This window comes from Mastigoproctus giganteus, chromosome 3, assembly GCF_048544385.1.
Source record: "Mastigoproctus giganteus isolate SK-2022 chromosome 3, ASM4854438v1, whole genome shotgun sequence".
Taxonomy (NCBI): domain Eukaryota; kingdom Metazoa; phylum Arthropoda; class Arachnida; order Uropygi; family Thelyphonidae; genus Mastigoproctus; species Mastigoproctus giganteus.
In genome coordinates this window covers 240,165,091-240,181,140 of record NC_143577.1, presented here as the reverse complement: position 1 = coordinate 240,181,140, position 16,050 = coordinate 240,165,091, and the positions used below count along the sequence as shown (strand labels likewise).

Below are 16,050 nucleotides of genomic sequence, written 5' to 3'. Positions count from 1 at the left end.
GAAAAGAGTTGGATATACCTATGGAGGAGGATGATGTTACCAATGTGCTGGGTTCTTCTGATGAGGATTTATCTAACTGAGCTTCAGGGAGAGAGAGAGAGAATCAGAAGTTTCAGAGAAAGTGTCTAAGGTTCCATTTAAAAAAAAAAAATTTTCACCTGCAAAACAGTCAATTAAAATGAAGAGAGCTTAGAGGTTTTGGAAAAGCAGATCCAAACACTGCAAAATTTACATCAATCCCAAAGGAATATTACAAATGCGTGTCCCTCTTCTAGCAAGCTATACAGAAATTTATTATTAGAACAAGGAGGGGAAACCATGCAGAGTTCTTTGAAGTCCTGTTTTACCAGCTTTTAAATACATTTGCTACTGGCTTGACCTCCAACCTTAAAGTTCCAAATCCAAAACTCGGGATCTATACTGGGGAGGGCAAAGACACATTTGAGCTTTCTTCTCACTATAGCTGAAATCTCAGGAAATTAGATGGCAGGACCTGCCAGAGTAAATAGTAAATCTCTAAAATACTGGTGTACCTGGTCTGCCTCCAAGAGGTATAGTATGGGCAATGGTAGGTCTCATTAGGGACCCAATGGCTAAAAGACCAGGTGAACAACGGTACAAAACATTACACACCACAATATCCATACACTTTTAAACCTTTGGCCGCTACAGTGTTCTGTATCACACCACAATGTATACCATGTGGAGATGGGGGAAACCCCTGGTGCTGTTAGACCCTAAACAACATACTATAGTTGAATTAGTTGGTCTCTGGTGAAGGTTTCTTAGAGATTATGGTTCATTATCCTTGACAAAAATATCCGATTTGTCTTCTTACAAATTGTAAGGAAAATGGTTCTTAAAGCCAGGTGGTTTTTGATCCACTTGGATCAAAAACCTCTTCGCACGTATATGCGTCAAACCAGCAGTGAACATGTTAATGAGGGACCAGGGCTTGAAGAAGTTTCTATTGCAACAAATGACTCTGGTGATTCTATGGCTTTGAGGACAGAATTTTTGAGAGGGCTTCTCTTTTGCTCCCTCTTTTAATTAAAATCATCTCAGTACAACAAAAGTCCATTCCAACATAAGACATCATCAGCAATCAAGATAAATAAATGTAACTGTTCATTGTTATTTTAATTGTTTTTTTCCACTTACAATTTAATTTTTACTTTATTACTTCATAGAGTAGATAATTTTTGTTAGTAAGCTTAGGTACTCAACTACTACTAATTAAATTATTTCTTATGAAAAAAAAAAAAAAAAAAAAAAAAGCTTTGGTTTAAGAACAAGATTTTGGTACAAGTCTCATTCATAAGTCGAAGACAAAAGTGTGTATGCGTGTGTCATGTGCTTGAATTTAATTCTGATCAGAAATCTAAACATTTAATAAAGATTATAGGTTTGGTTGATCAATATAAAGGATTTATAGATATGATTAGATGGGCTAAACATAATCCAAATTTAAATATTCTCTTGTGGCTCACTAATATACTTCATATAAATATCATTCATAATTAAGATTCAATTTCAGATCAAATTTTATATATGCAAAATCAAATCCAATCTGATGGAATGTTGAGATAACTAAGTTCAAAATTTCAAATATTTCAGCAGTAATATTTCCAAATCGTGTTAACTTTTTCTAATGAAGTGAATTGAAAATATCTAAACACAAAACAAAAACAAAAAAAACCAGTTCATTTTAATGGTGTTAATCACACATCATCCATATAAAACAAGATATCAGAAATAAAAAGACTCAAAAACTTACCAGTAGTCATGCAATTTTAAGGAATGTTACTACTTGTGCTTTCATTACCTAAACAGAGAAGCATGTAAAAAAAGAAATTTCCAACAAAAAAAAAAAAAAAACAACAACAACACTATTGAGTTGAAAACATGGTAACAGGTACAACATTTAGCAAATACTAAGATGTTATAACAGTAATAGTCTTAAAAGGCAAATAACTGAAGAACTATGGATGTGAAAGCAGAGTTCATGAAGTATCTAGTGCTGATGAAGAATAAGCTAAAGATTTTCAGAAATATTAAAATAATACTGTAGAGTATATAAAATAAATTATGAATCCAGAGCACGCAGGCGTGTTTTATTATGTACTGTAGAGTATTTTGTACAGGACGGTCAGAGGCAACCATGCTCTCCCTCTCCTAGGTGGCATTAAACAAAAGTAAAATGCAAACATTATTCATAATTGAGTGCAACAAATTTTATTGCATATTCTTTAGAGACTGAGGCAGAATGACTTTCTAAAAGCAGGACTAACAGAGAGAGAGAGAGAATAAAATAGTTCTATAATTGTAAGACTGCAAATCTTAATCTTATTAAAGTTGTTATGCTTAATCTGAGCACAGGGCTTAACAGGCCCACCTGAATTAGTAGGTCTTTCTCCTCCAGCTTCCTAAATATATATAAACTTTCCAGCAGGTGCAGCTACTGCTACACCTGCTGGAAAGAAATAAGAAATTAATTATTATATAAAATAGCTTATTGTCTCGATTTTTATTATTATTTACCTATGTATTTATTTAATTGACAAAACATAATAATGTGTGTTTATATGCTAGTTTGAATTTTCACATTTAACAGGTTTATGAACTTGAAAATGGAAGTGTTAAAAACTTTGTTTATATTGTATGTGTATAGTTTTTTTACAGCAGAATTAATAAAAATTTTATGTTGAAAATAAAAGTGTAAAACAACATTTTTCAATTTAAATTTTTTATAAAAATAAGCAATCATATTTAATATGTATTGCAAATTGAAATTTTAAATTTCAGTTTGCAATACAAAATTTTAAACTAATATAAAAAGAAATTGGTGGGCCTGTCAGGCCTTGTGCCACCACTTTTTTACAATTTTGGGCACTACCAAGTACTTTTTTATAATTGCCTAACCCACATTCATTTTAAAAGGCCCATCTAGGAGTTTGTCAGACACTTTGAGGTAACTCCCCCCACCGGACACACACACCAACTTCATCAACTGCAAAGTTGGTCAGGTTGTTAATCAATGAGATGAGCCTTTCATTAAAGTTTAGATTAAACCAAAATAGAATAAATTCTCATACTACAGTACAAATTCCATGGTTTTATATAAAATGAAAACCTAATTTTTTAAGATGTATGTGTACTCTCTTATACTTTTAGGTCTACGCAACATATCTGGATCTGTAACTGCTATGGAAGAACAGCATGACCAATCTTATAAGTAATTTCCATTAAGAATCTTTATTCCTCTGCAGGAAGTAAAAAAAGTGATGCTAATTCTTGATTTTTGACACAAATCCAATAATGCCATTTCTTTAACTTCTCACTGTTCATTAAAAATTAAAAAAAAACTTAGAAGAAAAGTTTCTGAAGTAAGTAAAATCTGTATTTTTATATTTTTCTTTTCATTGAGACGAAAGAGCAGTTTAACAAGAATCAGGATATATCAATGTGAACAGCACTGATATTTTAAGTAATGGTCACATCAGCAACAAAGAATAACAAACACCCATTTTTTTAAAGTACTTTTCTATTATCATTAAGACTTAATTACAATGATTAATGGTTTTTATTGAAAAGAATGTTAGAAAAACTGTTTTGACATCTTTGCTTATCCTAAACTTTATGAAGAGGCCCACTCAAGGGTTTGTTAGTCATTCTGAGGTCATATCGTCACACCCAAAACTTCCTTAATTCAATTAGGTATTAGACAGAACATGAAATGAAGGAATAACTATGCAATAGCAGTTTTGAAATAACTTGGATACTACCAGAAATTTTTTCATCAACTTCTGCATTTGCTGTTAAGTTTTTCAATGTTGTAAGAGCTGAGCCAAACAATTACAGTCCTCTCCATATTTCTCTGTATCACCAGCTAGTACAAAGAAAAGCATTCTTAGTATCTGAAGCACAATGTTTTGTAGGATATTGCAGCAAATGACATATAAACACAGCAGATTTTTTAGTATTTGGGGTAACTTTCCCAGATATCGATATCAGTGGTGCAGACTTTAGCGATTCTTATGAGTTGGATCTATTTCACAGAGTCTAAGGGCTGTTCATTCTATTTTCTCTCTAGAGTATTTCCAAACATTTTTGGAGGAAATATTAAAAGATTTTGTGAGTTTTAAATCAGACAGAATTAATCCAGTTTCTCTCAATTTTCAATCAATCCATTTCTTCTGCATCAAGATAGCAGCAGAGTGTCTACAATCTTCTGAGACTTTCTTATTACAAAGACAGAGTCCAAGCTTCACTGTTTCTTATCGCCTACTACATTCTTAGTTTATATATTATCACTCAAAAGTTATAAGAGATATATTTTTTCTTTTTAAAATGTAAAATGAGCCAGCCATTTTATACTAGAACAAGTTCTTGAATTGTAAGTTTTTCCAAGATCTTCAGTTCTGCTTACCACCCCAACCCTTTATAAGTAGATACTGATATTTGAATATACACAATATGCACTAAAAACACATAAACAAATAGAAATTGCAATACTTCTGTTTGTTTCCCCTCCATGAATAGCTTGATATTTCCAATTGTCTGTGGAAATATCAAACTTTTATAGAAAGTAAGCCATAAAAGTGGGATTTTGGTAATAATCTGGAAATGCTAGAAAGAACTGGCATACCAGTATGATAAAATTCCTATATAATAATTCTAGAAATAAGATAAAAGTAGTCCATATACGTAAATTAAAATTATCTGCAGTATACAAGTTAGTGCATTTGCATCATTTCTGTACATAGCCAACTACATAAGTAGTTATAAATTGGCATCATTAAGTATATCTCATATTGTGAATACCTTCACAACGAGTTGCCATGATATTGCATTACCTTGAATAAGTAACGCTTCACCATAGGAGAAAACTATTGTTACTTATTCTCACTTATTCAACAATAGTCTTCTACTATGGTGAAGCGTTACTTATTCGAGGTAGTGCAATATCATGGCAACTCGTGAAGGTATTCACAATATGAGATATACTTAATGATACCAATTTATAACTACTTATGTAGTTGGCTATGTACAGAAACGATGCAAATACACTAACTTGTACATTAGTTAAACTATTTACGTAACCTGAGGCTTTAGCCCTAAACTATACCACACTTATCCATAGCATAATATTTTTACCTGTCATGTCATGTGGCAGGAGAACTGATAATTGAAATATGGACTATATTTTAGTTCAATATGTCTGTCGTTCAGCCTAATTTAAGTTGTGGGCTGACCAAAACGCAAAAATGGCCACAGATGCTACCTTTCCCCCATTATTTACATCTGCTATTCAAAAGCATTCGAAGTTAAAAAAAGGGGGGGGGGACATTGCTTTTAAAATGCTAACATAACATACAGCATTATTTCTTAACTCTATTACCACTTAACTCTGAAGGCCATGCATCTCATACAATGTACGTATCAAACTTCTCTTGCTTTCATATAACATCGCAGAGTAATAAATGCCACCTTACCAAGATACACATGGGAATATCTTGTTCCTCTTTCTTTTGAACTACTAAAATTATCTTACTTAATTGTTTAGTATAAAACAGAGCTACGTATCATATTGAGGTAAATTTCTCTTATTCTTCTACAGACTTACTTAATTACATGCATTTCAGTTATACTTTTTTTTTTTCCTTCTGAAATTAACGACACCTCTAAACTATCTTGATAACTAACGAAAATAATTACATGAAAATGTCAGTAGGATCTGACAGTGCAATTTTTAAAATGTCTTCTTTGTTTTTTAATTTTAGTTAATATTTAATGTCCTAGAAATTTTAAAACAAAGAAGACATTTACAAGAAGGCAATACACAAATAACACATAAAAGAACTGCAAAGTTGAATATTTTAATTAAAATTCCATTATGGAATGGCTATGGTAAACAAATATTTTGACAAGGTTAAGTGTAGAGGATTTTTTTATATCAATGAAAAAAAATAAAATTTGAGCAATTTTTGTTTTTTTTAAAAAATAGCCAGTAGAAATAAAATGACCTGCAACATTATAAAGTGATTTTCTTCAAAATTTTAGAGAAAATTTTGAAGAAAATCTCTCTCCAAAAAACATATTTTGAGAACTTTACTACATAGTACCTGCAATTTTTTTTTTTTTTGCTTATTTTGTAATAAGCACATGCTAACAAGATCATGTCTGAAATATTAGGAGTGCTCAAAATAGGGAAATTTATATGCGAAATTTATAGCGAAGTTTATATGCCTAACTATAATTTCATTATTCTGAACACTTCATTTTGCATGTGATCTTGCTGTCATGTATTTATTACAAAATAAGGAAAAGAAAATTTGCAGTAACTATTACTGTAAGGGAAAAAAGCATTAAGTGATAGCCACATTTATCATTTGTGACATTTAAATACACTTAACTCTGTGGACATACACAAAAATAAAAGTTTCAATGGAAAAAGAGTATATTTCAAAAAAAACCTGCCAGTTAAATTGTGAATACAAAATGCACTAATGGATTTCACATCACATTCAAGTGGGGTGAGATGGGGGGATTATTAATGTATCTAGATAGAGCATTGCACTACCTATTGTCAGGTGGTATCATAATTTTTAAAAAATATTAATCATACTACAGAGGAAGTATAGTAATACATTTTTAATCCACTCATAGGTTTTCAAAACTAATACAATTTGGATATGCTACTTTTTTTCCCTTGTTTTAAAGAAAATGGAATTTGCCACAGTCAGCCATATCCTTGGCACCATTTTTAAAAATATGATCTTATCCATTTCCAACGTAAAATTTCCTAAATAAAAATCGATAGCCACTGTATTTCTGGTTCACTCTTTTTATAAAACACATACATGTGGTTAAATCCTTTTATGAAGTTTTAAGTTCAAAATAATTCTTAAGCCCATTCATTAATGGGCTAAAGGTTTTGCAATATTCACAATATATAAAAAGAGAAATATGCCAGCATATTCATTTAAAAATGTCACATTCATTATTTTTATCGGCCATTTCTGAGTTATAGAGAACTTCAGAAACTTTTGCCACTGTTTCTTTGTTGCATTATTTTCAGTATATTTTATACTTCTATTAGTTGACTTTTTCTTAATGTCCCTCTAAATATCCAACACACATCAAATTCCAAAATGAATTACTTTTACTTGAAACGTGGTCTTCCAAATAAAAAAATAATATGACACAAATGGTTTTTCTAAACACACTTTTTCTTGTAATATCAATATACCATGTTGCATCAATATATCCATGCTGTTGCATTGAGCAGATTATATACATCATATTTCTATAGGCACTAACCTATATTGTTAAAATTATGGAGAAAAAGAAATGAATTTAAAAAAGAATATCAATAATTTCTTTGCAGAAAACTACTAATACTTACAGCTATAATCTGAGATTATATAACTAGCATCTGTACAAATAATATATAACCATATACATTCTAGAACGTATAATTTTACATAAATAATGAACACATTGTGGTGTTACAAACATTGTAACAATTGAGAAAGTTCATGACTTCTGACAACTTCCCCCATTTTGCAGGCAATTACCTGAAAATTTATGTCATTATACACTACCACAGGAGAGGTATATTTACCAAGGAAAATATTCATGAATTAGCTTACGACTGATGGACAGGATTCTATACACTTTTTATGAATATCACAACACATAGTACATACAAATATATACATACATCATTGCCCCCTTTTTTTTTTTTTTTTTTTTTTTGTTTTGGTTCATTTTATTCTAGCTGTCTTCAACATCACCATTGGCAGTTGTTGAAGTTATGCTCAGAGTTTTGACATCCTCTACAGGAGTCTTCACATTTTCAATACCAGCATCTGTTATGACTGGTGCCATAGCAACTGGCATTCCCTGGACTTCAGTAAGCTGGGCAATATTAGTAACCACTGTTTGGTACATGGAGACTGGGATGGTTACCATACTAGTTACAGGAAAGGCTATAATGAAAACAGAAAAATAAATAATAATAATAAATAAATAACATTACACATTTGTATTAATACTCTAATTGTATATCACAGCAAATGAACTTTTACTTGCCAAAATTGTCATAATGACTTAAACAGATTCAAATCTAAGAATATTTATGAAATGAATTATGATCAACTCAGCTTCCATTTCAGTGTATAAGGATGTTGTTACAAATGAAACCTATCACTAATTTTTTTTAACATCATTCCAAAATTTCAACCTCTGTTGCTATTTTTTGTAAGATACATTTACTGATTTTCTCTTTTTATCCTGACAAAAATTGTTTTAAGTTACTATAAACAAGTACATATTTACAACCAGTAACCACCTTCTAGTTCTTCAGTAGTCTAATATAACAATGCATATAGTCATGTAGACTGGATACAATCCTGTGACCCCTATTTCTGTTATAACCAGCTAAACAACAGTTTCAGCTTAAAGCAAGAAATATTTTCCTGTGTTTGTAAAAAGGTCCTCTATGACAGGAAATCACAGAGAACCTACTCTCAAAACCAGAACCAAACAGCATTAGGAACAAAAAAATTGGCAGCTCACTCATAATATGCCTACTGTGAAGGCTGAATTTGACTAACTCAACCATAATTTAAAAAAAGCTCAAAAAAGACAGGAATCAGGCCCAAGCCTTTGTTACAGTGTGAAAAAAAAAGAAAGAAAAAAGTTGTTGTAAACACTTTGCTAGTTGCAAGGACCAGTAAGCAGAGACTTACTGCTTGCTTTAAGCCCACAATAGTCTAGCTTGTATAGGATTCAATAAACTGCTTCTTAGCTCATTCTCTACCAGGAGTTTTTGTTGCAAACATTCTTCACTTGTGCTCTCTGTCATGTGCTGTGATGCTAAAAGGGCATCTAAGACAATGCTGGATTGCTGTAACATCATGTACATAAAACATAAGTACAAAGTTATATATCAAGAAGTTCTGGACTGATGTATTTGTCCAAGCACTGAAGGGCTGCAAGCTGGAAATGAGCAACACCATTGTGTATTGCTAACCTTGCACATGCAGTCCCATCACACCACCAGCACTCAACCATCTGTTATGGTTGTTAGTACAAGGACATGTGTAAGCCTTATAACAGCTAAAAAATATGAATTCTAAAAATCAATGTATATGTATTAAGTTTTGCATTGCACGCTGCAAAAATGGCTTCAGAAACATGCGAAATGTTGCAAACTGCATTTAGTTAAGTATTTAACCATGAAATAATATTCCAATGGTTTTCAAGGTTAAAAATGGCTGAATATCCATTGAGGCAGTGTTGGCATTTTATGATGAGAAGGCCTATTTCACCACAAATGCCTTCAAGAAGGCACTTATGGTGAAGCTCTGAATTAGACATTCGGTCATGAAGTCAAGTGCATATTCATAATCCAGTAAGAATGGAAAGCCACAATGGGAAAATGGCACATGGCTCCTTTGTCATGATAATGTGCATTTCCAAATTGCCCTGTCTGTAGTTGAATATCTAATAAAATGCAACATTCTTGTGATACCACATCTCATTACTCCACTGATTTGGCCTTTGTGATCCCTTCCTCTTTTCTAAACTAAAAGCTTAACTTAAAAGATAAATACTGACAACAGGAAAGATATATGGTATGCAGTAATGTCAGGAGTGTCATCAGTAAAATGAGTGAATTCGAACTCCTGGTTAGGACAACTAATGTGATCTGGAAATAAGGGATGAGTTTCACTATGATATGTACAATGTATTTAGGAAGGACAGGAAAGATGGAAAGAGTGGGGGATGTCATATTTCTTATCAAATCCAGGCTGAGTGCAACAAAAAAGCCTTTGCAGATTCAGAAGACCACAAGGTTGTAAAGAATACGACAAGAGCCTCTATATGCAGATGGCGTGGGTGAGAAACTGTGAATGTCTTATTATGGGAGATTTCAATTTGATCCAAATTTATTGGAGCGTGGGAGGGAAAGTACTAGGGGCAAGAATATTCTAGATCTGATCATCATCCAAAAACCAGCTAATATTATGGAACTGACAGTATAGAAACTATTAGCAGGGAGTGATCACAGAGTTCTAAATTGGATGATGAGGATAGAAAGAGAGAGGTGGCAGCTCTTAAAAGTAAAAAAGGATAGAATATGAATATCAAGAAAGGAGATATGACAGCTTAAGTTGCTACATGGCTGCTGTAAACTGGAGAGATAGCACATAGAGCATATTAGAATATACCTTTAAAGCTATGAACACAGAAGCCACAGATGCACATAATACCATTAAGAAAATAAAGCAGGATGAAGATGCTGAGATGGAAGAATAATGAACTAGCCAGTTTAATACAGCAGAAAAAGATGGCATGGGAAAGATAAAAAGTGGTGAAATACAGGGTGTCTCAAAAATATTGGTATAAATGTTTAGGTGAGGTAGGTAACATCTAAAGGAATGTGAATCACATAGGAACCCATAACCGGAAACGTCACGGGGAAGTAGTAGCAGAAATGACACAAGACAGTAATTAGTGGCAAACATTTATTTGACATAATATTAACAATGGAGTACGAGATGGGTGCATTTCATGATGTTACAACAGATGCTTGAAGGTTCCACCATGAGACGCGATGCATGCGTGACACCGACGCAGCATGGATTGGCAGACACAGTTGAACACACCTGGAGTTTCTTTGACAGTAGCAGCAGCGCAGACGAGTCTTTCCACGAGATCCATTTCCGTCTCCACAGGCGATTCATACACGATAGATTTGAGGGCCTCCCACAGAAAGAAATCAAGGATCGATAAATCAGGTGAGCATGGGGGCAGGCTTTGGAAGAAGAAAGAATGGCTGAAGAAGAAAGGATGGAAGAGGAGAAAGATGAAGATGAGGAAGAACCAGAAAGAAAAAAATTCACCACTAGAGGGTTATCTGAAGGTTTTTCTCTACTAAATAAACTTCTTACACATTTTGAGGAAATGGACCCAAACATCGAACGATTTGCAGGGATTGAACAAATGGTACAAGATGCTTTTCGGCCATACTGCGAAATTTACGAGCAGAAAAGGAAACAAACAATTCAGACAAAAATCAACATGTTTATGAGAAAAACAACTCCCACTACATCAAGTGGCGGCACTGATGACCCGCAGCCAAGCACGAGTGGTCAGTAAAATATTTCTTATCTATTTTCTACATATGTTTTGTTTAGTTCTTTAAGATAAAATATTTTTTAGGTTTTATACAGTATTTGATATCTTTTTCACAATATTTTTTTATTTTTGTAAATAGTAAACCAATTGTGTTGTACACAGTGTCTGATTTACCTAAACTGGTCTGACATGTCCAGATCACTTTATGACCAATCGGTTGGAACCTAACACGGTCGTAAGTCAACGACTACCTGTTGTTGTTGTTGTTGTTGTTTTGGTTTTTAGGAGCATTAGCAACTAAGACCATATTGCTCCGGGAATACGCGGTGGTCATTCCCTGACCTTTCCGCATCCTCCGTATTTTGTGGTGACGGGCTCGAACCCTGGTCTAATCAAAAAGCGTGTGCTACGCACTGTTGCTCCTTCCCACCTAGCTACGAAGGTGCCTAACGACTACCTGTATAACCAAGCTATTTATCTCTCTTGGAAATTGCACTACACTTTTGTATGTTCCGATATAAGAATTAATTCTGAACGCCTTTGTGATAATTTTCAAAAACACATTTCTGAAGGTCACTACCATAAAATCATATATTCCATTATAAGAATCAATTTTGAATGCTTTTGTGATATTTTTCAAAAACGTATATTCTAGACATGTGTATTCTAGATGTGACGTATATTCTAGACAGTGCACGTATATTCTAGAGATCACTACCATAAAACAATAAAAACAATTTGCATTTTCCAGTTTATTGGGCTTTTCTGTTAGTGGAATCTATTATAAACAGGTAGTAAACTCAATTTTATTGCATTTGCAATAATACCGATAACTGGAATTCTGTGGGTGGTTACATTACGGTATTATGGTGAAATGTGTTCCCTTCACTGAAATCTTCAATCATATAAAAAACATAAAATAAATTTTCAGAATCTTCTCTTCATTCCTATTTACTTATTAAAATGGTGAAAGGAAAGCGACCAACAGAAAGTGTAAGTGGTGGCAGGGCTAGAAAACAGAACAAAATTGATTTACAAATGAAGACGATTAAGAAGTACGAAGCAGGATAAAGTTTGTTATCTACTCGACGGGAATTAGGTCTCACTGCTTCAATAGAGAGTACTATTTTAAAGGACAGTGCACGTATAAAAGAACATTAAAGGATCAATGCATTTAAGATCAACAGTGATCATAAAACAAGCTTTCAGGTGCTATATCGAAGATGGAAAAGCTATTAATAATATGGATGAAAAATCAGATTCAGAAGCGAGTGCCCCTGAGTCTAATGGCCATTCAAGCAAAAGCAAGAAGTATTTATAAAGATATTAAGGATAAGTATGGTGAATTCCAAACCAAGTTCATTGCAAGCAACGGGTGGTTTAATAGGTTCAAGCATCGCGCTGGTTTCCAAAACATTAAAGTATGTGGTGAAGTCGCCAGTGCCAATTCTGCAGCTGCAGAGAAATTTTGAGATGTGTTGGAAAAAGCCCCTTCTAAACCTCCACAGCGCTCAAATTCTGCAGAGTTGTGCTTATCAGCCGGAGAGTTAATTCTGGCAACAATGCTCGAAAAGCAAACCTTGCTGATATTATGCCTGTCTCTTCTCTCTTTCTGTAATTTTATAATTTTAAAATTTTTGTAATTTTGTATACTTTTGTAATTTTTCCTGCGCATGAGATAAAAAAATTGAAAAAATAATTCTATTTACACGTTCGTCGAAAATTTCTTTTTTGTTTCAATCAAATTCAGTGTGCATAGCTGCAAGTGCTGCATAGGCATTTAGGGAAATTCTGAATTACATAAAATTTTACTTACGTAGAGTTCCGCAGAATGCAACCCTTACGTAAGTCGGGGAATGGCCGTACTAGTAGTAATATAATGTAGTTTACACTGATACAGAATACTGAAAGCCATTCAAAAAGAAGACTTCCATGCAATAAGCAGAAGTATCACTGGAATAATGCTGTTTAGGTACAGTGAGATTATTTTAAAGAGGATACATCCCAAAGGCCAATATTATGTTAAGTAATTTTATTTGTGTGTTATTTAATCAGTCACAGAACGTTTTGATAGACCTTCATATATTCATCCATTTCACTGTTATTCTGATAACTTTTAGTGAATAGGGAACATATACAACTGAGAATACTATTAGTTAAGAGAGAAATGAAGCCTTTTGAATGCTTTTACAAATAAATAGCAAATCTTAAGTTATTTCACTGAAATCTGAATAAGAAAAATGAAAAAAATATATATATATATTTTGATTTCTGTGAAACTATATTTATACTTGAACTTACCACTCTGAGTACCATCTTCCCCTGTGAGTATGATTTGGCCATCATGATTAAGGGTGGCCTCTGCTAATGTTGCCACAGCTTGGGCAGCTGCCTCTCCACTGATATCAACACTAATTGGTGTAACTTGTGAGGCACCAGCCCCTGTCACTTCTTGTTGAGAAGCTACTTCGGCAAGTGTCTGAACTGCTTGGGTAGCTTCAGCCTGAGAACTCTGGATCTAATTTATTCAAGAAAATAAAAAGGAAACAATGAGGAGGAAGCAAAAGAGAAGGTGGAAGGATAAACAAAAATGAATGACTTTTTCAGTACTGAACAAAAATAAATCTTATAATCTATATTTAAAAATGTTATCACAGATAAGAAAATTTAAATGTATATTTATATATTTCATGAATAAACCTTGGGTATAATTTATTGCACATAAATAAATAAATAATTATATACACACACAACTTGTCCTGCTATTATCCATAATCTCATAACATGCATTTCAAGTTATGCACATATTTGAAACCTTTTCTGCCATTATTTGCATAAAAATTCAAAGTTATGTGGATGAAAACTAACATACTGCCACGTTACAAACTTTCTCACTAGATCATTTCAGTTTATTCTGTGAGTGTGTGTTTTGATTTTTTATATAGTTTGTGTTTCAAAATTTACATACAGTTCTTACATCATATTCTCACTACTCTTACTGTAAACAGTGAGTGCAAAAAAGATAACAGTGTTTCAAGAAAAATGAAAGCATTAAACACTGAAATAAAAATGGAAATTTTAAAGTTTTGACAAAAAGAGTTTGGAACACAGATCTGCACATTGAAGGAAACCACATATTCAAAAGAAAATTGATATGATGAGTAGTTACAGATTTATTTTAGAAGAGAGAGGAAAAAAAAAAAAAAAAACAAGCTAGGCAACTTACCTTATCTTCATTCTAAGAAAAAAAAAAAAAAAGAAGCTGCTTCCTGCCTTCCTCTGACTGAAAAATTAGCCATCAAAAATGAAACAATATTGCTTATATATTTTTACTTAAATAATCCTTTGACTTTTAAGTTTGTTGGTTATTATTGTATTAGCAATTATAGCATAATACATACTAATAAAAAGTTTGAAATTAGCATTAGTAAAGGCATATGATGCAAAATAGTAAGCTTGCTTATATATCATCAGCCAAAAAAAAAAAAAAAAAAACACACCCTTCTCATTTCATCCATCCACTCGCTCCAAATGTTTGTCTAGTTCTCCCTTGAATCTATTTAAGCTATCAACTTCTACGACAGATGGAAGTTTGTTCCAGCATTCAACCACACACTGGCTAAAGGCAAACTTCCACACATCTATCCTACAACCGTCTTTCCTCAATTTGAATTTATGCTGTCTCAGGTAATTATTCTGAACAAGAGGAAGAATCCCATCAGCATTGAGCATGCTCAAGCCTTTATACACGTTCAAGGCTTTATACACCTCAATCAGATCACCTCACAGGTGCCTAGTCTCCAGACACTGTAATTTGCAAAGCTTAAGCCTTTCTTCATAAGAGCAACCCTTAGTTCATTCACTAATCTTGTTGCGCTTCTCTGCACTCACTCCAGCAGCTCTACATCCTTCCTAAAATGAGGCCTCCAGACTTGCATACAGTACACAAGGCGTGGCCTGACCATTGCCTTATACAAGGGGATAATCACCTCCTTATCCCTGCTAGAAAAATTCCTGTATATGATTGACAAGACACCATGAGCTACTCTTGCAGACCATTTGAACTGCTCAGAAATCTTCATATCTGCCTGCCCAATTACCCCCAGGTCCTTTTCATTCTCTACCACTGTCAGTGTAGTACCACACAGTTGATATGTTACTCTGGGATTGCCGACCGGGCTAGACAGTTGGGTAAAGTGCCTGCCTTGCAACCCAATGGTTGTGTGTTCGAATACCGCATTGGGCTTGAATCAGAGTAAAATGAAAAAAACTTTGGGAGGTGCATTATGGACACAGAAGCCGATGAGCCAACAACTAACAAAAAAACAACTCTGGGGTTACTGCTTCCCATATGTGGTACATTGTCAATGTTAAACTTCAGTTGTCACCTCTCAGCCCATGTGCTCAACTTTTCTAGATCGTGTTGCAGAAGCGTAATGACACTACATTAATAACCCTGCCAACTTTCATATCGTCTGCAAACTTGGACATTAAGCCTGCCATCATCAATATCATTAATAAATACAGAAAACAACAATGGACATAATACTGAACCCTGAGAGACTCCACTAATAACATTAGTCCATGAAGAGCAGTGTCCATTGATTACCACTCTCCGTCTTCTCCCACTCAACTATCCCTTTATCCATAGCAGCAATTTGCCTCCAATGCCACAGTGCTCCAATTTGTGCAACAGTATCAAAAGCCTTTCTAAGATCCAAATATATGATATCAAAGTTATTCCCTGCATCCAGTTCCTTTGTGACCACATCATAGCATCCAATGAAACTGGTCAGACAAAACTTCCCCTTAACAAAACCATGCTGCGTCCGAGCTATAACTGAAGTCTTGTCTAGATGATCCTGCAGTGCTTCTTTAACCAGTGCCTCCATTAATTTT

At 33.6% G+C, this 16,050-nt stretch overlaps 1 protein-coding gene across 1 annotated transcript in view; it reads right to left on the bottom strand.

Annotated features, from left to right (window-relative positions):
* Positions 1-7,779: 7,779 nt before the first annotated feature.
* Positions 7,780-16,050, bottom strand: part of LOC150088935 (DNA-binding protein P3A2-like) — a 42,411-nt gene continuing 34,140 nt past the window's right edge. Inside the window, exons 8-9 of the mRNA XM_090370363.1 lie at positions 13,453-13,669; positions 7,780-7,994 (exon numbers count right to left, since the gene is read on the bottom strand). Of these exons, the coding sequence (XP_090226489.1) occupies positions 7,780-7,994; positions 13,453-13,669 (432 nt within the window). The remainder of the gene's footprint in view (positions 7,995-13,452; positions 13,670-16,050) is intronic.